Raw genomic sequence first — 24,618 nt, forward strand, 5'->3', positions numbered from 1 at the left:
TGGGTGCGCCCTCTGCTGGCAGCTATTAAAAATATCTGAACACACTTAATGCCTGATGGTCTCTGGCTTTAGAACTTCATGCAGCCAGTACAATCTGAGACATTTGAACGCCCATACTGCCTACTTATTCCAGGTTAGTGACTCATTCATTAGGTGAGAGGAGCAAGGAGGAGAATGACGGTCCCAAGAACTTCACTGTCGGCTCCTGTAATTCTTTGCTGACAGGTTCTCTTTAAGACCACGGTCATAGATGCAGAAGCACTTATGGACTTCGAGTTGAGATACATTTACTGTTATAGCTGCCAAATGATTTTTAATTCTGTTCAGCCAGTTTTTGACCCAACTGCCTTTGCCAGACAGAACAGTCAGGTTGGGACCTCCCTTTTTTTAAGCAATATAGCGTGGTGAATGACCCGACCCAAAACCTCCTGATTGAGAAATGACAGAACATCGCCGGACTGATGAGGTCATGTGCTCTTCCCTCTAGTTAGCATGTTTACAGTCTAAGACTGACAGCACTGTGCAATACAGCACATACAGACTGGTTCATCATAGTGCTAATTGAGAGATGTGCATGGGGGTTACGGAAAGCTGATAGAAAAAGCAATTTGGGTACTTATATTAGCTACACTTAAAATCACATTTAATGATACTTTACATTTATACATAACTGCATTAACTGATTTTTTTTGTGTATCCGTCTGGAGTTCAATTTTAATTTATAAGCAGCGGAAAAGATGCGAGAGCCAATTCTCTGCAAATTCTCCAGCTGTGTAGTTTGGCCGGCTAGCACAGTGGACTTGTGTAAGTAAAACCTGCTGCTAAAACAGTAACCAAAGCAGAGGTCTCAATAGCAAAGATACATGGAAGGGTTTCAGCATTGTCCGGGCTAAATAAAGAGCAACGAATATTGGGAGGTTGTCCCACCGCTCCTAACAGCACATCACGTATGAAAAATAGAAATATCCTTCACTGATCTACTCTAGATGTGCTTTGCTATTAGTCTTCAATTAAGTTCACATTTATATAGTTCTGACATATTCCATAGGGTTGTACAGAGAGCACTGAGCCAATCACATCAGTCTCTGTGTCCAGGGCCAGATTTACTCTCTCTGCTGCCCCAAGGCCAGGTTCCTCAATACGGTCCCTTCCCATAAACCCCCTCCGTGGAGATTGGCAACCAGATTTCCCACAAGGCCCGGCCTCGGGGCAGCAGGGAGTAGAGGGGCAGAAGGGGTGTGGATAATCATTTAAATGTAATTTTTTAAAACATTTTTATTTACCTTTTACTTTTTTATTTTTAATAATTTTTTAACTTTATTATTTTTTACCTTTTTATCACTTTTTTTATTTTAAGTATTATTTCTTATTTTTTACTTCTTTTTTTAGCTTATATTTATTTTATTATTTTTTTATCAAAACATTTTTTTTCACTTAACTTTAATGCTATCACACAGGAGCTAACAAGCCCCTGTGTGATAGCATTTGGAGGCGACAGGTTCTCTTTATTGAACCTGTCACCTCCAATACAAGCGTTTAAGCACAGTACTGTGCCGGAACTCCTGTGACAGCTGAGATGGGAAGGCTCCCTGCTGCCAACAGGCCGGGCCTCAGTGGCATTGTGGGAAACTCGGCCCTGTCCCTGGCAGAGGAGCTTACACTCTAATGTTCCACCACAGTCACACATTATTATTAATATTATACATTTATATAGCTCTGACATATTCAACAGTGCTGTACACAGCACACTAAGTCATATACCGTGCATCAGGCTCTGCACCAGAGAAGCTTACACTCTAATGTCCCACCACAGTCACACTATAAGGTCATTTTGGGTGTAAGCCGGTTCACCTCCAGTTTGTCTGTTGGGTTGTGGGGAGGAAGTGGAGTGCCTGAGGAAACATATGGAATCTTTCTTCACGGCCTTCTATAGAACACTCTCCTTCTTGTCTGGTTAAGCTCTTCTACAGAGAGGTATACAAATTTGAGGCTTCTATAGGAAAAATAGAAAAGCAGAATCTCGATCAGGTTATCCTACACGATTTTCTTAGGCATTGTACCCAGAAAAGCACATTTCAGCTTTGCATCTCCAAAGTCAACACGAATGTATGGTAGAAATATTTATCCAAGGGTTTTATAAACTTTTTCCTGAGCTTTTATGAAATGTTTTGGAGAGAATTTGAGCTCCTGGAAAGTGTTGGCCCCTTCGTATGTTCTCACACCTTCTTGTTCCCTGGGTGTGAAAACTATTCTTCTCCTTACGCTTCCTATAGTACCACAAAGGGGCCATTATTCTGGAAGTGGAAGGAGCAGAGTCGCCTGGTAGGAAGGTACATTCACATGGCACATGACGCTTGGCCTGTCTGAAGTTTTATGTAGGTCCTACACGACCATGGTATTTCAGAGGAAGCCTGCCACTCCCAATAACCCACTAATACCCCACACTCCGAAGCCCCAATCTCCTCCCAGATTCCCTCATATATAAAATATACTAGATCTGTGTGGAGTTCAAAAGGCCACAACAGCCTCTCTTTAATTAAATATAAAATATAAATAACAATGAAATAACATAACAAAATAATACAACCGTACAAACAAACGAGTAGTTTTCAGGTCCTTGAAGGCACCGAAAATAACCGTGCCCCCACCGTAGTCTGCGTCTTCAACCACCTATCGCAAAACACCACCTCGGGGAAATACCTGTTGACCGCAGACACTTACAGCCAATACTAAATGGTCACAACCAAATGACCATACCACTTAGAGCCTTGGTTCTCAACTGGTGGGTCATGACCCAAAAGTGGGTCGCGCCCCCGTGTTCAGTGGGTCACCGCATGTCTTCCACTTTTCTAGGTGAGAGGCTCCCCTGCCTCCCCCTAGCGCAGCACTGTCAGTTTTCGCGCCAAGCAGCCATTAAAAATATGCCCGGTGCTGAGTGTCAGCTTGAGATGGGATGAGGGTATGGCCGCAAGGGACCTTCATCCATAAGTGCATTGGTTACAGCTCCCTCACCTGTTCTATGAGGTGCCTGGACCAGAGTGACATCACACTCTGGCTCCTGCCACAGCAGCCCACACTGGACCCCAGGCTGAGGACCAACTCCAGTTCTCGTAAGGTAGGGAGACTGGGTGTATGTCAGTATTTTTGAGGGCCCATTCACACTAGTACAGTGCGTTAAATTGAACCAGGCAATCGCACCTACCATGCATTCTGGTGCACGTGGTGTGTTGCGTTGCCATTCATTTGAATGGTACACCAAACGCACCTCCCACCCACAGTTCGTATGCCCACACCGGAATGCACGGTAACCTAATGCCATGCGTTCCATTGCAGTGCGACTTGGGTCGCGACTTAAGGATAAATGTGGGTCCTGAGGTTACACAGGTTGAGAACCACTGACTTAGAGGATCCCACCCACAGGATGGGTCCCCTACCGTTTCCCAATAAACCAGCTATGAAGACCTCCTTCAAGGACCCCAAACTGCCCAACCGCTACTGTGACAAACAATCCAAAAATCCTGAAACCTTAACCTAGGCAGGTGAGAGGGAAACTCTCATGCTATCTGCAACTCTTCAACTTGATACTTCTTCCTACCTCCCACTGATCACCCTTAACAAATCCCTCCTCGGCAAACTAGGAGACTACTCCTTCGGAACCATCCCTGAACTATATAGCATACCAAACAGTGGGTGTACTGAATCTTTTTTAGGTTAATTAAGCTAGTTAGGATAATAGTATATATAATTGTTTTCATCGGCTCAGTCATTATTGGTTCCCTTTAAGATAGAGGTCAAATAGTGTAAGTACATTTATGACTAGTCTTCACCAGTTGTATATAGATGTTTCCAAACAGTCCAATGTGTTATTAAAATAAAACTAAACCTATTTACACATACCTGTTTTATTGTATAATGTATTCAATTTTAGGGTCAGAACATCCAAAAGTGATATTTTAGGTACAGGTGGGCCCTGGTGGTCCGAGTCAGCCCCTGGATCCTTTTACGTCTTAGATATTCCATCAGTGAGATTGTCCTGCCATTAGACCCAGCTATGTCCCTATCCACCTGGGAGTTTGGGTTGTCCCTGCCCACATTTCTGTGTTTCAGCTCCTCCTCGTACATAATATAAAATTAGGTATCCATATCCAATACATGATATCAAATAATAGGAAACAATCCGGCAGGGATGGCATGTGCCTCTCATAATGGCAGAGCTATAGCTACCATGGGGCGAGTGAGGTACTCGCCTCAGGCGCAGCTGAGAGGGGGCGCAGCTAGGGCCGGCCTGGCTGCGCCCCCTCGTGCTATTGGCAATAGGGGCACCGGGCAGCCAACACAGCCACGAGAAGAGGAGCGGCACAGACTCCAGCTTCTCCTCGAATCCCTGCTGCTCTCCCCCACCTGTATGGGCAGAGGACTCTGTGTCTTCAATTTCTTTTTCTATTTCAAAAGGGAAATGTCAGGTGTCTGTTTAGACCCCTGATATTTCCCCCGAAGCCCCCCAACAGCAAAAAACACACACACATTACTAGACATGTGCAAACACTAAAAAATTGTTTAGACCGAAATGAACAGAAACCAAAAATGTTTTCATTAGTTTCCTCAAACGAAAAAAATGTTATGCTATTTTGGATTTGGCCACCAGTGCATTCTGCACATGCGTGCTGCCATCCTGGAGGCAGGGCGCATGACATCACATACCGCACACGTCTGTTGGGGGGCACAATTTTCTGTATTTGCTGCTGGCGCAAAAGGAACTAGCTACGGCTCTGCATAATGGAGCCAGAAACTCAGCGAAGATAGCTATCCAATAAAGTCCCCGAGAGACAAAAGGGACAGTCAGGAGGTTTAACTCTAAAATAAAAATTGTGGATGGACTTACCCGTTAAATATTCTAAATTGTACTGAGGAGCGTGCTATAAGAAACAAAGGAACCTTTGAAAAATCAATGAGCACTCCCCGGGGTCCTCATACCTCTACTTTAGGACCTCTTTGGGGGTCTGTGGTTACATGGAAAATTGCCTTGAATCTTCTGTAAATTCTAGCGGTGCCTGTGGTTTTCCACATAGAGCCGGTACAGATTTCTAGCAGCGGTGTTAGTGGTTGCTGTCTGCGCCGGTATCACAGGGAGGTCCATAAAACATCATTCTTCATAAACCGTGTTTTCCTAAGGCTTACCACTGAGAGATTAGCTCCGGGGAAGGAGGTGACTTTATGGGTTTTATTGGAACATTCCTGGCTGGAAATCGCACACTACCTCCATGAATCTATTCACATTACTTGTGGGGTCAACTGATGGATTCCGTTTTTGGGTCACTATTGCAGAAAGACTCTGAGCCTGATTAAGGGGACCCTGCGTGGCCCCGAAAGCGCTTACATATGTGAGGGACAGCATTCTTCAATAAATGAACACTTAAACTGCTGTAACTATCGCTTTGGTGTGCTGGTGACGTCCTTCGACTATTTCAGAAATGTCACATTACTTAGGCAGGTCGTGAAGGGGACATTTTGTTGTCCACTATGTTATAATTACTTTAAAAAGATTTTAAGAGAATGAAAAATATAAAACAATGACTCAACATGATGGAAATTTTTTTTTCTCAGCTGACCATCCTTTAACCGCTTCAGGCCCGCCCACATCAAAAAAACATCCTGTCCTGTAGTGGTTATACCAAGAACACAACTGCTGCTGCAGCCATGTTCTTGAGCAATTGCTGTTTAGATACAAGCGATCCGGCGGCTATACAGCCACTGGATCGCTTGTACGATTCGGCGGAATGTGGGGCCCCCCACTCCGCCATCGCCACCGGCTTTCCCGGGCTCTGCTTTCCACTGTGCAGGCACGGGACCGGCATGGCAGGTCTTCACTGACTGATCAGAGGGAGAGCAGCAAGCTTCTAGCCTCCGATCTCTCCTCCAATCACTAGACCCGGAAGACACGCACATACAAATGCTAACACGCTTCGGGTGCACCTATATGCAAAAACTAAAATTGCACCACACCTGTTAAATATCGCCGCGAACATCGGAGTGAGAGCAATAATTCTAGGGCCATCAATCAATCAATCAATGATGAGCAGTAAAAGCTTTTAAAGTGTCACATATGGGAAATTATGAGTATTGTAGATTTTGCTGTTTCATGAACGCAATTTTAAGGCTTGACATGTTTGGTATTTATTTGCCTGGCGTGACCCTGTCTTTTATATTTTACCCAAAAATTGGGTATTATATTCTGTTTCCGTGCACTAAATTTCATTTTAGTACATTTTATTCTAAAAATAATGGCTTGATAAACATTTACTCAAATACCGTGCGGCATAAAAAATTGCAACTAGCATTTTGTTCTTCTACAGGACCTCTGCTTTCAGGGAATATATCATTGCTTAGGGGTCTGAAGCTGTTTTAGCCAAAAATTCAGATTTTATCATGTGTGTGCAAATAGTAAGAAATTGCTCCAGACAGCAAGTGGTTAAAGGAAACACAAAGAACTCAGGAGACATTACAATCATAATACAATTCAAAACAAGATGGTAAGGAGGGCCTTGCCCCTGAGGGCTTACACATGTTTAAACACAACTTAATGATCCGCAAAAATGTAAATTGGCCCTAAATAAACCCCCTTACATACACGAATAATCCCCCAAACACCCAAAAAGTGAAATAAATTTTCCTGAAATCATTCCGCCCATCAATAGTTGGCAGCTGTCACACTTTGTTTAGATGTTCTACAGGCAGAACAAAGATCATTTCTGCCGAATAACCGCTGCGGAAACAAGAAGAGACATTGCCCTCTTGGCAGTCATTAACACTCCAGTTTTATTTATTGAATTATTAATCCATTTCGATAAATTTTAATTTGTTTATTCATTTATATTAATATATTTTCCATTTATTTGTTGCATTGTAGGATAAAATCAGTTGCACAATCTGGAATGAGATTGATGACATCAGAGCATTTAAAATGCTGGACCTGGAAGAGTTTGAGCGAATGTTTTCGGCCTACCAGCGACATCAGGTAGGTCATGTTACCTGCAGACACCTTATGGTCCACTACATGTAGACTAGTGATGCACCAATACCGTTTTTCGGTATTGAGTACGAGTACCGATATTTTGCTTTCAGTACCCGCAGATACCGAGTACTGATACCAGTGCTTTCGCTGGCATGGAGCCTGCTTGCCGGGCAATAAGAAAGCCGGGCGGCGGGTAATGACATGCCGCTTGGCTTCCTGATTAATCAGGAAGACGGCTCCATGTTGTTTGGCTGGCTTAATTGTGATTGGCCGGGAAACCGGCTTCCCTGCCAATTAGCATCGAGCTGGCTGTTTGGCCGGCTTGATGCTGATTATCAGGAAGCCGAGAGGCAGGTCATTACTTGCCGCCCGGCTTCCTAATTGCATGGGAAGCTGGCTCCATGTCTCCTTTACGGCACTGCCGGTCAGGCAAAAATCTTCCTCTGACCGGAAGTTCCTGTATCGGGGAAGGTATCGAAGCATTCTTGCCCAAATACTCGGTATCTGCACTGATACCAATACTAGTATCGGTGCATCCCTAATGTAGACCAATAGAATTCACTCTAAAGTAACAGGTCGTCATCGGCTAAACCTAACAGAAAATTTTATTTGGTATTAGAAAAAGAAGAAAGCTGTATTAGTCGTTAAAGGAGATCTATGAGGTGAGTGATTTCCATTCATCCTCATAGTTAGAGCCGAACTATGACAAAGAAGTTGCCACAGGTCGGCTCTATTGATCGGGAAGTGAGCAGAAACATGCCGCCGATCCGCTCACTTCCTGATCATCTCCCTGTAGTGAATGGTGACTGGCAGTCACCGCTCCCCGCAGGAATTCCCTCCTCTCCGATCCTCCATCAGTGAGTGGAGGAACAAACAGGGGAGGAGGCGGGCACAGCTGGCTCTGTCTCTAGATAGGCAAAGCCCACCGTCACTCACGCAGCTGGGTGGATCTCGACAGTGTTGTCAGGATACATCCTGTGTGCGGCACTCTTGGTATATTGCGGGCAATAGACCGCTATATACTGAGCTTTGGGTCACGGGTGGAGGTTAGTATATGTCCTCCTGTGATCCTAAAGAGAACTATGGGGAAAAACACTTACCCCATAGTTCTCTTTTAAAGCAACACTACACTCAGGAGTTAAATCTTAAAAATGCATTCAAGTACCTTAACTATTAACAAAAATGTATGTTATTTGTGTGTCACTCGGCTGTAGATCATCAAATAATCTCTGAATTGGTGCTGACACTGTCCTTCCTTCTGGAGGGGGGCTACTTTTGGTAACCATGGTCCCTGTGTGTGTTGTAAAGTAGTCCCCACTCCAAGCTCGCTACTGTGATGGACTACAATCTCATGTTTAGTTTACTAATTTGTATTGAGATTGTAGTCCACCCCGGGAATGAGCTTGGAGCAGTGACTACTTTCCAACACACACAGGGACCATGGGGAACAACAGTAGCCCCCCTCCAGAAGGAAGGACAGTTAGTATTTTATAAAGGACTGGTCAGCAGTGGCAGCGTCCATATTTATCTCAAGGCTCAATGCTATTAAGCAGTGGCTGTCAGTGGAATATGTCTCTGCTGTTTATTGGCTCCGGGTTTTTACCGTACTGTACATTTCGCTTGCTCTGCATCACATCACACAGGCTGAAAATAGAACTGTAGCCAGGCAATGAATAAACAAACACTTACATAACATTAATAAGCAGTAATGAGCTTCAAAACAAGCCATCGCTGACCTCTGTAGCTACAGGCACTATGGAACAATTAATCCTCAAACTTTACAAGAGAATCAGTGCAGTGGTCTCAGCACTCTGCTCCCTCCCCGCTTCCTGTGCATCTGGTGTGTTTACATTACAGACTAGAAAGCTTCCAAATCACTGCTGGATGGGGAAGGGGAGTAAAATGCATTAAGAAAAGTATAGTGAAAGATTATTTTGCTGTATACTTATGAGGATGACTTGCACCACAGTGTTTGCAGCTACAGATGTCAGTGAGTGTTTTGTACTGTTTGCTGTATGTAAATATTTGGATGTCCATAGCCTGGTCACATTGAGGGCCAGTTCACACCATAAAGAGTGCGTTCCAGTGTGTTCTGCCTCTGGAATGCACTGGAACGCAACCCGGCCGCCTCACTTTGTTTTGGGGCGGGTGGGGGCGTGGTGGTGCATTGAAGTCAATCTGGAAAAATGCTGCATGCACTATTTTTGCAGATCGCACTGGACCGGAACTCAGGCTCTAATGTGCCACGAGTTCGGGTGCCGGCGATCGCACTGCAGGCGGGGGGCGTGGCTGTGGGAACATTGACTTCAATGCACTGCCACGCCCCCTCCCGCCCCCAAAACAAAGTGAGCCGGCCAGGTTGCATTCCAAAATTTTTGTATAGTTTTCAAAAAAAGATAGAAACTCAGTAAGCTTTTTATTGCTATATCTGGCACTATTCAGAAGATTTCCCTTCATTCCCTGTGTCAGTGGCACAACTGGAAGTGAGGCTTAATCTCCCCCAACAGTCAGACCATGCCCATCACAATGAATTGCCAAAATCTCATAGAGTCTGGGCCACCCAGTGACAAAAACGAGGAGTCTGCGCAGCAAAGGACAGCTATTGGCTTTTGGCTGATTCTGAGCCACCACAAGTCCCATCATGCCATAGGAGCAGGTGCTGATAAACAGGCGCTGGCTCAGACCTGGAGCACAGGATGTTCACTGCAGAGCTGAGTAGCTTACTGGGAAATATTTATAGTAAAATTAAAATAATATTTGCACACACTTAACACTTAGCAAAACACACAATTCAGTCTTGTTTAATAAAAGTATGCGGAGTGCTTTAGGCGGCACACACAAACACTCGGGGTGACGGCACTGCGGTGTACGAAGGCCGTCCTGCTATTTGGAGGTCTACGTTGGCGTGCTTTAGATCTTTTTAATTTCCTTGTACAATTGTGAACTCTCCATGTAGGTGAAGCACTGCTTATGGCTATGATGTTTTATCATGTGACCTGTGTTCGTGCAGATTATACACTCAGTACTGTCACAGGTCTGGGTCATGACACCTTACAATGCAGTATTGGGAATCTCTGCTTATTGACCGTGTTGTAGAATTGCTGCCAGCTGCTTCTTGTATGAACTTTGTAACTTGGTTTCTTTGACTAATTTTTGGCATGTCTCCTTTTCCTACCTGCGGCTGGCTGCATAGGACCTGCTAACTAACAACTCTCTAAAGCAGGTGAGTAAACTCCTCTGTATGTTCCATAATGCTAAACCCTTTGCCTTCTCTACAGCCAATCAGAACACAGTTCCAGCCGCGCTCCCTGCCTGAGCCAGAATCCAGGAAATATCCAGTATTGTCCCACTGGGTAGATTTCCCTTCACCTCCTGTACTCTAGATACAACAGGAATTAAGAGGCAACTGGACTAGCTGCATGTTTCTTTTACTGGTCATCTGACTAGCATTGAGAAAGCCGGAGCTGAGGGTCATAAGAAATAAATGCATGTTAGTAAGGAGAAACAATGTTACAGTTCCATATAGATGTAACTATTGATACTACAGGGATAGCACTGGTTACATTGATATGTTCATTCCCTCCAGTGATCTGTGGAACTGTAACATTGTAGCTCCTTACTAACGTGTATTTATTTCCTATGATCCTCAGCGCCATCTAGTGGCCATCATGTGATATTTCCCCCATTTGATGTGTTCTTTAGAACAGTGTTTCTCAACCTGTTTAACATCAGGACCCAAATTTGTCCTTGAGTCATTTAAGTCGCGATCCAAGTCACACCACACTGGAACGTACAGCATTGCAGTACCGCATGTTCTGGTGCAAGCGATCAAACTGTGGGTGTGTTTGGGGTGCTATTCAAATCAATTGCAACACAATGCACTTCCGGCACCAGAAAGAACAGTAGCTGTGATTGCGTGGTGGTTTGCGATTAAAACACTGACAGACACACACTCACAGACGTTCTCAAACACATATACATGCTCTCCCAAAAAAATGTTTAGGGGTTCAGCAGCGTGCTATGACGTAGCTGCATCCATATATGCATTGCTTGTACAGCTCCCTTGCACTCCCAGTGGAGGTGCCGGAAGTCAGAATGTGACTTCACTGCAGTTACGCGCAGTAGCTGTAAGCAATGCATGTATGGATGGAGCTCCCTTGGGGCCATACTTCCAGCACACCCCACCTTAAGCTGACAAGCTGGGCAGCATATATTGAATGGTTGCACTGACCGAGAACTGACAGTGCTGCGCTATTGGGTAGGCTGAGGAGCCTCTCACCTGGTGCATTGGAAGGCCTGCGGCGACCCACTGAACATGGGGTCATGACCCACCAGTTGAGAACCACAGCTTTAGAACATTTGATCAGCAGAGAAATCACACTAAGAACATTCGTTCTTGCCCCATTCCCCCAACAGCCGGTTAACTTGCACAGAATGAATGTACATGAAATTTGGCTGGATGGATAAGCTGTGCAAATGTTTTATAAACAGACCCCAAAGTGTTTTCCAAATTTCCCTTTTTGGTCTTCAACTTTGTTTTGTTTTTTGTGTAATCCTTATAAATCTAATCTAATTATTCTTTGGAAACATTTTCTATTGTTAAAGGAGAACTATGAGGTGAGTGCTTTTCACTCACCTCATAGTTCTAGCCGGCCTGTGACAATGAGACTGTCACAGGTCAGCTCAGTAGATTGGGAAGTGAACGAACACATACCGGCGTTCGCTCACTTCTCGATCCTGTCACGGCTCTCTGCCGTGACAAGGGAGGGGCTGGATTCCCCTCTCCCCGCTCCGATCCTCCGGCGCTGACTGGCAGAACGGACGGGGGAGGGGACGGGTATAGCTGGCTTTGCCTCTAGATAGGCAGAGCCAGCAGTCACGCACCTGGGCGGATCCAGACATAATTGTCGGGATCCGCTTCAGCTCCGGCGTCTCAGTATACCGCGAGCTGTAGCTCGCGGTATACTGAGCTTAGGGTAACGGGAGGACGCTAGTCTGTGTCCTCCCGTTACCCTAAGGAGAACTATGGGGAAAAGCCCTAACCCCATAGTTCTCCTTTAAGTCGTCTTTCTGGGTTACTTCTCTGGCAGGGCAAACAATCATTTCTTATGTAGATTCCACTTTTAATTAGAATATATATTTAGGGACTTGTGGCACTGCGGTCCTTATCTCCAGCCACAGTCCGAGGGAACCTGAGCGGGCATTTGGTGTGGAAGAGTGGCCAGCCGAATGTCTGAACACAGGCACCTCAGAACCATTCCCACACCATCAGATCCAGCTCCAGGGATCCAGTGTCACCCATCATCCCACATTTGGATGATGGGTTGACACAGCTCCATCCAAATCAGAAATAGTATACTATTTTGGCTTTAGATATACTTCATACATGTATTTGCTTGCTCAAAGCTAGCCAGAAAACAAGTGATTTCCAGAATGCTGAATAAGTCATCAGTATTTGGAAGCTCAACTGTAGACAAACCTTTCATTCATTGGATTTCAGTTCTTTTAGTCATGGAGGCTCAGCATCACATTGTGGGTGTTACCCAGGGCGGTCTGCATGCAAATTCAGTCTGCATAGGAATGCCCATACCTTCAGACTGACAGTCACCCATCAAGGCATTTTGATATTTACATAGCTACTCCCAAGAGCCAGCCCACTGCTTGCATCAGGGCTGACGACTGCAGTACGGAGGCAGGGTGCTGTGATGCTTCCTGTCCTGCTGGCAACTATATACTAGACAGTAAGTGAGGGGAACTTTCCAATAGCAATGCAGACAGAAAAAAAAGTTTATGTCTTGAAATACATTTTAACATTACATTGTATCAATAATAGAAACAACGATGGGCTCAGCAAATGCCCTCTGCTGCGTGTTTTCGGTGACAGATTTACAAAAGCTGCGCTCATGGCCATAGAGAACAGGTCCTCTTTGATAGCAGCGTGCCTCTAGTTTGGAGGTGTTTATTGACGCGTTCCGACATGTAATGTGCTGGAGATCGATGTTGGTGTTCTGACCTCTCCAGTCTGGCAGCGCGGCGGAGGCGAATTCCTGCGCTGACCCCTTCCAATTTCTCAGGAAAGTGTTACAAAACAAAAAGAAAACACAAATAACTGAGAGCGAGCCAGAAGCGGCCTGGAACTTGTTCATGACAAACTTTCCTCAGACTCTGCCACTAATATTAAACAGGTGGACCTGTCAGCGCACATTAGGAGCGGCGGGCACGGGCAACTCTGTTACAGCACCCGGCGGAAGATGGCTTCACTCCTGCTAAATGAGAAATCCGGCCTGGTGACATCATAAAAGGGCTCACTGCAATTTCCTGTTATCTCTGAGGAAGATAACAATCCTTCTATTAAAGCAATGTTCTAAAGTTTGTTACATTGTGTCAGTTCTTCTGGGAAACATGTACTGAGGGAGATCTACAGACTAGGAACATTATGGTCCCAGATCCCGGGATACTGTTAACCCTGTTCATGGTCTGCATTGTGCCCACCCATTCTCTAGGTTGATATGCCCAAGTCACACCCACTATATGGTTTAGTTCTGCCAACTAAACCAGACCTGACCTCTGAATATGTGGGGACCTCCCATCACACCCACTTTAAAGGTTGGTCCCACTAGACCTGACCTCTAAATATGTGGGGACCTCCCATCACACCCACTCTACAGGTTGGTCCCAACAGATCCGACCTCTAAATATGTGGGGACCTCCCATCACACCCACTCTACAGGTTGGTCCCACCAGACCTGACCTCTGAATATGTGGTGACCACCCTTCACACCCACTCTACAGGTTGGTCCCACCAGACCCGACCTCTGAATATGTGGTGACCACCCTTCACACCCACTCTACAGGTTGGTCCCACCAGACCTAACCTCTGAATATGTGGTGACCACCCTTCACACCCACTTTACAGGTTGGTGCCACCAGACCCGACCTTTGAATATGTGGTGACCACCCTTCACACCCACTTTACAGGTTGGTGCCACCAGACCTAACCTCTGAATATGTGGGGACCACCCATCACACCCACTTTACTGATTGGCCCCATCCAGACCCGAGTGAGTGCTCTTGTGTGTCTGCAACATCTGTCCCCACCCCCAAAAAACACAACTGCCTTTTTCTTCCAAGGCAATGCATGAGTTTCTTATCGTACCCATTGAAGCGCACTGCAGTTTTTTTTTATTGGGCTGTGTATGTGCATTGGGGTGCCACCGAAAATGAGTTGTATTGCACCACAACGCGCATACACTACGTGTTGTTGTTGTACTGTGCATGCTAATATGTGAATGCAGTCTTGATGTTGTTTTTCAGAACATAATGTTGTGACACTCTCATGTCTCTCTCCCGGCAGAAGGATATGGACTCCATGGAAGATCTGTACCTGTCTACAAGAAAGGTCAAAGAACTGTCCGTGATTGACGGCCGCCGGGCACAAAACTGCGTGATTTTGCTCTCTAAGTAAGTGGACAACTAACAGTCAGTAATCGCATCCTATTATGTCTGCTGAAGGTCTTACTGCTGGTACTGTTGCAGCATTCACTATGACTACAGTGATGGGAGCAATATGGGAGTCAATATTCAGAAGTAGAGATGAGCAAATCTGCCCGGGTTCGATTTGTGAGCGGTTGCAGTGTGAAGTCTGAAAACCCTAAACTTAGCCCTGAACCCCATTAACGTCTATGGAAGGCAAATCTGGATAATAAAATAAAAAGGTGGCTTTGGATAAGACAGCAGCTAAAAGTGACCTTTAATCAACCACAAAATAACATTAAAGGTGAAGCCCCAGCACATCCTCTCCTGTAATAGGAATACATAGTAGAATTGTGTCTGATAATCCAAACAAAGCTTACTTTTCTGTAGTGAGCGCTCCCTTCCGTCTGCCCATCACTTCCTACAACTTCCTGAATTCCCAGCGTGCTTTGCGTCACTTTCCCTGCTTCTTGATGTGTGCAGTCTCAATTTCTCAAGACTACATATCCCATCATGCATTGCTTCCAGCAAGCCATGATAATGTTACATTGTTCAGACGTTGAGTTGTAGTTTAGCTCTGTGAGAAAGGTGACACAAGCAAGTGCAAGTGAAATGGTGTCAGTACATTGAGGAAGTCCATCCTAGGGGCATCTTCGATAAGTAAGTTTACAAACTTCTAGATGGATCTGGTTATTAGGAGTGAGATAGAACTTAAGGAAATTCAATATAGAAATACTCATTTAGTTTTAGTTTTGACTATAGATACCCTTTAAAGACAAATAAGCCCCCAATAATACCGTGTTTCCCCGAAAATAAGACCTCCCCCGAAAGTAAGACCTAGCACTATTTTTAAACATTCCTGTAATATAAGACCTACCCCGGAAATAAGACCTAGTTTGGGGGTGGGGGAGGCCCAGAGAGCAACCAGAGTACATAACAGGGACTAACCTCCGCGCCACAGCTCCCGCATACCGCCCATGTCACGAAATCAGCAGACACTTGTCTGCCTCGGCCGTTGCTTAGAGAGCTGCCGCCGGGCAGAAAACTACATTTCCCAGCAGGCAGCGGCACAGCGCGCAGAGGAACGTATGGCAAGTGGGGTCGGAGTGAGGTGACTGAGCCTCAGTCACTGAGGAAACTTTTGACTGGAGGTCCGTGCAGTCCAGACTGGCGATGAGAGAGGTGGCTCCCTCGCGGGGATCCCACAGAGAACTGTGGACGGCATCAGAGAGGAGAGCTCCAGGACAGCTGCAGCCTGCAGGTATTGTGACACTGTGTGTGACAGTATTTAAAGGAGAACTATGAGGTGAGTGCTTTTCACTCACCTAAGACCCCATTCACACCTAGCGACATACCTTTTGCAGCGGATCCGCACGGCCAGGATAGCGCGACTTTCGGGGCGACGTTCCAGCGACTATCCAGCGACGGTAGCGCGACCTTCCCCGTCGGGTTCCATAGCAAAAAAGCAAAATCCGCCGAAAAAAGGGTCCGGTAGAAGCGACTTGCGACCGCGACGAGCGACGCGCGACATGGAGTTAAGACAGCTCCATTGAATAACATTGGCCGGCGACTTCTCGCGATATATCGCGCGGCAAAAATGCGCGATATCGCGCGACAATTCGCTATATGTGAACGGGGCCTCATAGTTCTAGCCGACCTGTGACAATGAGACTGTCACAGGTCGGCTCAGTAGATCGGGAGGTGAGCGAGCACATACCGGGTTCGCTCACCTCTCAATCCTGTCACGGCTAGACGGGGGAGGGGGCGGGTACAGCTGGCTCTGCCTCTAGATAGGTAATAATAAACATTAGGCAGCATTTTTTTGCCCAAAGAGCTTGCACTCAGTACAGTTTTTAACTGACCCTAATCTCTCCCTGTGCATCTTTCCCTGCAACAGTTTGCACTGGCTGCTCAGTGCATTATAGTAAGGGGGTAAAACGTACCAAAGCCCCCATTTGGGCCATTCTAATCCAACTCAGTTTAGTGCCCCTGCGGTGCATTGTCATTACAATAAATCCAGGAGGTGCATTTGCCACATTGTGGGTGGCAAATGCACATAGTTGGGTGGGTCTGTGAGTTGACCTGGTACCGCCATCTTGTATGTGATGTCAGCAGACTCAGTGACACTCGAAAGCCGTGGTAGACAACCTCGGCACAGTAGCTCCAGTGGAACTACAAGTCCCATGAAGCATTGCAAGACTCTGAGAACCACAGCTTGTCTCCCAGAGGCTTAACGGGGTTTGTAGTTTCCCACAGCTGGAATGCCGAGGTTGCCTACCATTGTTCTACACTGCCAACAGGTTGCTGCTCTCCGCTCTCCGCCGTCGCTATTTATTAATCTCGCACGTCTCTCCAATGACACGGTATAATCGCTCGTATAAGCGGCAGGAAGATGGAGGCTACTGGGGCAGCACATCTGTTTCATCTTGTAGGAGCCCTAAACGCTGCAGATTGAGTTTCTAATTGCGAGCCAGCAGCTGGATCCAATTGACGTGAACGGCGCGGAGATTTCTGCGGTTAATTGGTCGCTCTGTTTACCCGAAACTGACACATTTTTCATGTGAAATGGCATTTTCCATTCATTAAGAATCCCCCTCTTCTGTATACAGTGAATGGGAGCTGGAGGCGGAGACGCTTTTCCCTTCAGCCAGAATCTGTCCCTTCTCTGATGAGGATGCTTCATGTAGACGGAGGTCTTTGTTTTGGGGGGTCAGAGGTCAGCTGAAGTGTGCCAGTTGATAGGGAAGCAACTGTCGGACCTCAAGTGATCTGTGACACCTGACTATCAAATCTCATCCAAGCTTAACGTGCTCATTTCCAGTTCCTTCGGAATCTGCAGCTTTCATTAAGGGCCTATTCAAACTATAGTGTCGCTCTAAAAACAGGTGGGATCCTTTAATTTGGTGCACAACGCACGGTGCTGCATACTGGGTGCACTGGGGTGTTGCATTGATTCTCAGTGGCACCCTAATGCATCTCCTGGCTGGCATGCATTGCATTTCCATGTGGTGCATGCATTACTGTCACTGCAACTCAATGCATGTTATTGCCCGCCCTCCAGGATGTATGTTGGGATACCATTGAGAATCAATCGCATTGCAAGTTTTTTCTGGAAATATTTATTTTCACTTTCTTTTAATCCTCTGTTGCATCTCAGTGCTGATGATTTCCTGCAGTCTCTTTGCAGCTACTTCCTGTCTACATGCACTCCCGCAATGGCTGCGTGGCGTTTCTCTGGATGGGTTTACTAATGGTGACAACGTGCCCCATGCCTGCGGAATGTGTGTGTTGTAGTTTCCATCAAAACTGGTGTGACAGGGTGACAAGGCAGGAGCATAACTAGGACACAATGACAGAGAGGTTGTCACCCTATACCTGGAAGTGTCTGAACGAGGACCTTCATGGCGGGATCACCAGGGATTATTTTATGGCCTATTCACACTATAGCATGCATTTAGCATACACTATCACACAGCAAACGGTACTGCACGCTAAGCGCGCTGGTGCGTTGTGTTATCATTGATTGTTAATGGCACCACAACATCATAATGGCCGCTTGTACTCTCTATGTTGGGCTCTGCAGGGTTTCAGGTGGACGGGTCACACCCCTTTCCTGTCAGCCCCGATCCACAGTCCACCTCCTCCACGGTCGCTGGTGGGCCCCGCCTCCTCCGTCGCCGGGCCCCACCTCCTCCGCTGCCAACCCCAGACCCCGCCTCCTCCTCCACTGCTGGGTCCATCCTCCTCCTCCGCCACTGCCACTGACTCAGCAGTGGCTGTGGAGAGGAACGCGCCGTTGCACAGATTACTGACGGTGATCAAACAGCGGCACGTTCCTCTTCACAGCCGCCAGTGACAGTTAGGCCTCATTCACACACGAATCGGCCGGCACGTACAGCTCCGTGCGGGGTCGTACCAAGTAGCTGCCGGGAAGGACAAGTGCTGCGTGTGATTAGAATGCAGCCCCCGTCCTTCTCTATGGGGCTACGCGGCCGTACGCCCCCCTACGCTGACCTCATTTGCAGGTCCGTAGGGGTGCGGGTGATCGTATTCATACGCCGCCGGAATGGATCCTGTATGCGTCCCGGACAGAAAACCCGCACCCCTACGGACCTGCAAATGAGGTGAGCGTAGGGGGGCATACGGCCGCGTAGCCCCATAGAGAAGGACGGGGGCTGCGTTCTAATCACACGCAGCACTTGTCCTTCCCGGCAGCTACTTGGTACGGCCCCGCACGCAGCACAGAGCGGTACGTGCAGGCCGATTCGTGTGTGAATGAGGCCTTAGCAGCATGAGATGCCATAGCGATCCAGGCAGCGCGCACGGCATTAGGGCATGACCTGGCCAGGGCCCCCTGTGCCCCGGGCCCCATAGCGGCCGCCTGGGTAGAGCGTTGTCACCCTATATCAGGAAGTGCCCCAACAACCGCATTCATGGCAGGATCACCGGGGATTTATAAACATTGGAAAGGATTTTTTTATATGAGATTTTAGTGGTTGGCTTTCTGTCTCCTTTAAGCTGCTGATGTGCCGCCTATAGTCCTGATTGATGTTCAGTACAGAGAAGACCCATTAATGACTACGTAGACTCTCAGTGGGACCCGTTACTCTTCATTGATATACAAAACATGCGATAAGTGTGCTGGAAGTAGCGTGCAAAGACGGCGGAATTCCCATCGCTCTCCGACCTCCGTGGGAATCTTGTAGCAGCAGATAAAGCGAGGAGCGCTTAATCCGCGGGTGAAATATAGACGAGTATTAAAGGGACAAATGTCTTACAGATGCTGCAATCATCCGCTCGCAGAGCATCTGTTTCCTTCACTTCTAACAAACTGGAGGGTTAGCGGCATCCGGGAGCCGAACTTATCACTCCGCGTGTTCCCGACATTCCGGATGATTCTTCATTAGATCAACGAACTGCTCGGAAACATTGTAACTGTTCGAAGTTCAGAAAGAGAGCTCAGGTTTCCTTCAGGCTCCATTCACATTGTTGCATTGCGGTAACGTGTGTTGGTGCGCTGTGGTGACGTTCATTCTGAATGGCATCTGACCGCACATTACCGAAGGGCCTGTGCTGTAGCACATTGGGGGCTTGCTGGCAAAAATGCCTTTCTGCTTTCATTACATACCTTGTTTTATGAGGATGGTGTTATTGGGTCTCTGTGCTTCTCTATCTAATGCAGCCACGTTATAGCTGGTGGGAGGAGCCAACAGGGAGCTACACATACCTGCTGGCCCAGTAACGTGTCCAGAGTATGGCACATATGGCACATGCCCTGAGCTCGTTATGGCTGGTGGGAGGGGCCAGCAGGGCACTGTACATATCTGCTGGCCCAGTGGCGTGTCCAGAGTGTGGCACATGCCCTGGGCACGTTATGGCTGGTGGGAGGGGCCAGCAGGGTGCTGTACATACCTGCTGGCCCAGTGGCATGTCCAGAGTATGGCACATGTCCTGGGCACGTTATGGCTGGTGGGAGGGGCCAACAGGGTGCTGTACATATCTGCTGGCCCAGTGGCGTGTCCAGAATATGGCACATGCCCTGGGCAGGTTGTGGCTGGTAGGTGGGGCCAGCAGGGTGCTGTGCATGACGTGTCAAGAGTATGGCACATATGGCACATTCCCTGGGTGCCAGTTAAAGAAGGGGGTGCCGATCCATGGGTTGGCGAACTTTTGCTGAACCGTGGATTGGCTCCCCTCCTTCAAGTGGCCAGGGCATGTGCCATATCCTGGATATGCCAATCAGTCAGCTGACTTTTTTCTGTTCCCACCCTCTCCTATACACATCTTCCCTCTCAGTTGTTAGAAACTAGGGATGCTCTGGCCAGTGTCCTGTCCAACTCCTGGGAACCAGTGACATCACGGGACGATGGCCAGAGCATCCCAGGTTGTGGAAATGTGTAAAGGCCATACACATCTCCCAACCCGGCTATAGCAACCAGAGTTGGCAGGTGTATACGGGCGGGATGCTGACCAGAGCATCCCAGGTTGCTAAGAGCCGGGCGGGGGGATTTATATGGCCCATACATATCTCGCCGCTCAGCTCTTAGCAACCAGGGATGCTGTGGTAGTTGTCCCGCCCAGCTCCTGGCAACCAGTGATGTCTAAGAGCCCAGCGGGGACATGTATAAGGGCCATATACTGTACATCGCCCCGCCTGGCTCTTAGCAACCAGAGTAGGCAGGGAGATGTGTATGCAGGCGGCATGCCGGCCAGAGCGTCCCAGGTTGCCAAGAAACAGGTGGGAAGATGTGAATGGCACTTATACATCTCCCCATTTGGCCCTTAGCAACCTGGGATGCTCTGGCTGGCGTCCCACCCAGCTCCTGGCATCCAGTGATCTCACTGGTTGGCAGGGAGCTGGGCAGAACACCAAGGGCGCCTAGCCTATATGCTGGCCCCTACCACTAGTGGGAAGGACTGGCAGGGTGTTGTACATAGCACATTCTCCAGGCAGGAAATTAGGTGGGCTCTATCTGAATTGCTGCAGCTTCTAATGCACATGGTGAGGAGCTCCCAGGGTGCAGTGACATCAGAGGAAGCCATTCCAGTCCAGGAGAGGAGCCGGTACAACGGTGCAAGACTGAAGGGAAGGCCGGAGTTCAGCTTTAAATCATCCCATTCCGCGGCGGGTGTTTATCAGATTATAAGCTCCTCCTAATCATTCCTCACCCCACCAAGTGAAATATTTTGCGAGCTCAGTGCAGCAGCTGCTTCCAAAGCTCGGCGTTTGTTTACAGGCCCTCGCTCGTGTCCCGGTCACCGTTGGTATTCCAGCTGCTGCTCGTTGGAGGACATTAAGGCCTGACAGATTTCAGCGTCAGGAATATCTGTTGCAATGTCCAAGCGGCCTGCGAGAGTTTACGTTGGCTCCGGCGCAGGAACACGATTCCTACTTGATACCGAATATGCGCTTTTCTTTCCTTTGAACGCGGCTCTGGAATCTGAAATCGGCCCAGAACATGTTTAATCAGCGAGGTATTACTGTATATTTTTATACTTAATCACTTATCAGCGTGTATGTTTTGTATAATCCTCTGAAACGCTCCACATTCCGGATTAACTATGCCGGAGGCGCTGCCAGGGACAACCGACGGGAGGCACGCCGGCTGAACTTAAAGGGGAACTCTACTCTGCGTTATGGGAGTGCTTATTTTTTACGGTAATGTTTTCCTTAATGCGTATCTAAACCCAAGAACAAAAACGGAATTTCTCTATCGTCCATTGAGGGACACGGCTCCTTGATGATTAAGGGGGTTATTCACAAGGCTGCCAAGTTAATAACCCAGCAGAAGTGAAGTGAGACGAACGCTGTCCGGCTATTCACTTCAGTCTTGTACGGCTAATTTCAGCAGCACATTGGCTGTCTTCGATCAGCCGAACGTGCTCTTCAGCCAAACTCCTTCAGCCGAAGTGCAGAAGGACTTCGACTCAGCCGATCCAACATCTGGATCGGCTGACCCGAAGCTCCGGCAGCTTTGTCGGTGCCGTTCATCCCTATTCTAATATTGGCCGAACGGCAGTAAGTGATATATACGGTCCAAGCGCCATTCGGCTCGGCTATTCTGCTCGGTACCTCTGAGGTACCGAGCAGAATATAAAATAAGTGAAAAGAATGACCACATGCGACCGACGCATAATGAAGCATCTGTCAAATGCCGTCAAAAGAAAAACAGCGGTGACAGCTAGCTCCGCCCAACTGTTTCCTATTGGTCGGCACCTCCCAGAGTCTTCTAGCAGGTCCCGGCCAATGAATAACAGCAAATGACCTGGGGACGCTGATCTATTGTTAAACAATAGCAACTGGATGGAGCCGGCCAGCTCCGCCCAGTTGCTATTGTTTAACGATAGATCAGCGTCCCCAGGTCATTTGGGAATGCTGATCTATCTGGGCGGAGCCAGCCGTGAAATCCGCCCAGCTATAATTTGCGTGGAGATCGATCGGCTTCGGCCGACCAGTTTCCCCGCTTTGGGTGTCACTGTGGCTCAGCCGCACCGAAGCATATGCGTTCAGCTCGGCTGAGCCGCTATTGTGAATAGCCCGTACAGCAGCCCTTCGGTTTGACTGAACCGAAGGGCAGAGGCGGCCGAAGCGTGCCGAAGGATCAGCCGAAGCTACGACTGGATCCTTCGGCTCTTTAGAGAATAACGCTCTAAGTAACCTAGTGTGCTCAGTGTTAATTTCTCCTGTAGGGGGCAATATAACCCTTAGCTGTTTAAAGAGGAACTCCGGGATTTTCAAAGGTTAACCCATGCAAGGTTTAACTGCTCATTTTGGTCTAGTGGCAAATAAAGAAAATATACTTACCTGGTCCTCAATCCCGCCTTGCTCCTAGACCGGTCCCTGCAGCCTCTTTTCCCCAGGGCTCTGCTTATGTCATCATGTCTATGCAAGATCCATTGACTTGCATTAGACATGAGGGTGTCGAGGGACATACCACAGCCAGAGAAGAGCGGGAGAGAGGTAAACGGTCACTGTCGCAGGATTGAGGATCAGGTGAGTATATCTTCTTTATTCCGTTCCCTAGACCAAAACAAGCAGTTAACCCTTACAATGCGAGGGTAGCCCCACTGCAAGGGTTAACCTTTCAAAATCCCAGAGATCTGCTTTAAGTATCATCAAGCTGTGTCCCTCAATGGACTTTACAGTGAGTACAGAAATTCTATTATATTGCAGCTTACCGGTCCTTAGGTGTGGTGGCTGCATTAGTTTTCTTTTAAAGGCTTCTTTCCCTTTATTTCCAACTGGCGATCCTGCCAGTAACACACTTCCTGCGCTAGGGTGACAACACTAATTCCGTGCACTGCATCTATGGAGAAGTGGCATTGTGACCCTAGGACAGGACTACAGAACACCAACCCCACCAAACTCTGGCCCTCCAGCTGTGGTGGTACTACAAATCCCATGAGTAGGGTTGCCACCTGTTCAGGATTCCCCCGTACAGTCCGGGTTTTGAATGCTGTGTCCGGGTTTCATGGCAGCAGGAACCCGGACACATGATGTCAGGCAGACAGGGGCAACCAAAATTAAGATAAGGACTACTGGCCCCCCACTGAAAATAGTCTCACATGTGACATTTACATATGAATAAGCTACAAATCATTCTCCCAAAAAAATGTCCCCGCGTTGCTAGAGTGTTCGGGTTTCGCTTGAAGAAAAGGTGGCAACCCTACCCATGAGGCATTGCAAGATTCTCACAGCCACAGACATGACTCCCGGAGAGAGATGCATCGTGGGATTTGTAGTTTCACCACAGCTGGAGGGCCTGAGTTTGGCTACCCCTGGTCTAGAAGCTCCCGAGATGCCGTGACTTTTCATCTCTTTCTCTGTAAACACGATGTGGAAGAATTGTGTTTACATTCCTGCTACAAAATGTTTTTGAGTGTTTTGTCGTAAGATCAGAGTAAGAGTTGGATGATTTCGTTTCTGAGCTTCTGGACCCCGGGTGTCAGTGGATGGGTGGGTGTCGCTTTTTTAAACGGCACCTGGGACTGAAGTGGTGTCTGCTTAAAAGTTTATATACAGTGTACATAGACTACATACCATAGAAAGGAGCACAGAATTGACAGACACACTGGACACAAAAGTGGTGATAAGGCAGCAGTCACAGGCCTCAGAGTTGAAGTTCCGTACAAAGCGTTGGGAATCAATAAAAGTGTAGCGCTGAATGCAACAAAAAGGGAGAGAGTGGTGTTGGAAACTGGGGTGGAGAGTGGTTGCGGTGGAGAGATTAGGGTGGACATTGGGGTGGAAAGTGGTGTGAGGAGATTTGGCTTAGAGTTGTGTTGGGAGATTGGGGTGGGCAGTGGTGTGGGGAGATTGGGGTGGGCAGTGGTGTGGGGAGATTGGGGTGGAGAATGGTGTGTGTGTTTTGGGGGGTGGGCGCTGGGGTGGAAATAGAATGGTGTGGGAAGGTTGGGATGGAAAATGGTGTGGAAAGACTGTGGTGGAGAGTGCTATGGGGAAACTGGGGTGAACAGTGGTGTGTGTAGATTGGGGTGGACAGTGGTGTGTGTAGATTGGGGTGGACAGTGGTGTGTGTAGATTGGGGTGGACAGTGGTGTGGGGAGATTGGTGTGGACAGTGGTGTGTAGATTGGGGTGGACAATGGTGTGGGGAGATTGGTGTGGACAGT

At 47.7% G+C, this 24,618-nt stretch overlaps 1 protein-coding gene across 1 annotated transcript in view; it reads left to right on the top strand.

The window, feature by feature from the left end:
* The window catches only part of DAAM2 (dishevelled associated activator of morphogenesis 2), a 202,585-nt gene that overhangs the window by 144,807 nt on the left and 33,160 nt on the right, over nucleotides 1-24,618 (top strand). Inside the window, exons 16-18 of the mRNA XM_018567383.1 lie at nucleotides 3,166-3,188; nucleotides 6,908-7,015; nucleotides 14,367-14,473. Coding sequence (XP_018422885.1) covers nucleotides 3,166-3,188; nucleotides 6,908-7,015; nucleotides 14,367-14,473 — 238 coding nt within the window. The remainder of the gene's footprint in view (nucleotides 1-3,165; nucleotides 3,189-6,907; nucleotides 7,016-14,366; nucleotides 14,474-24,618) is intronic.

Source organism: Nanorana parkeri, unplaced genomic scaffold, assembly GCF_000935625.1.
Source record: "Nanorana parkeri isolate BGI_ZX_2015 unplaced genomic scaffold, ASM93562v1 scaffold1040, whole genome shotgun sequence".
NCBI classification, from domain to species: domain Eukaryota; kingdom Metazoa; phylum Chordata; class Amphibia; order Anura; family Dicroglossidae; genus Nanorana; species Nanorana parkeri.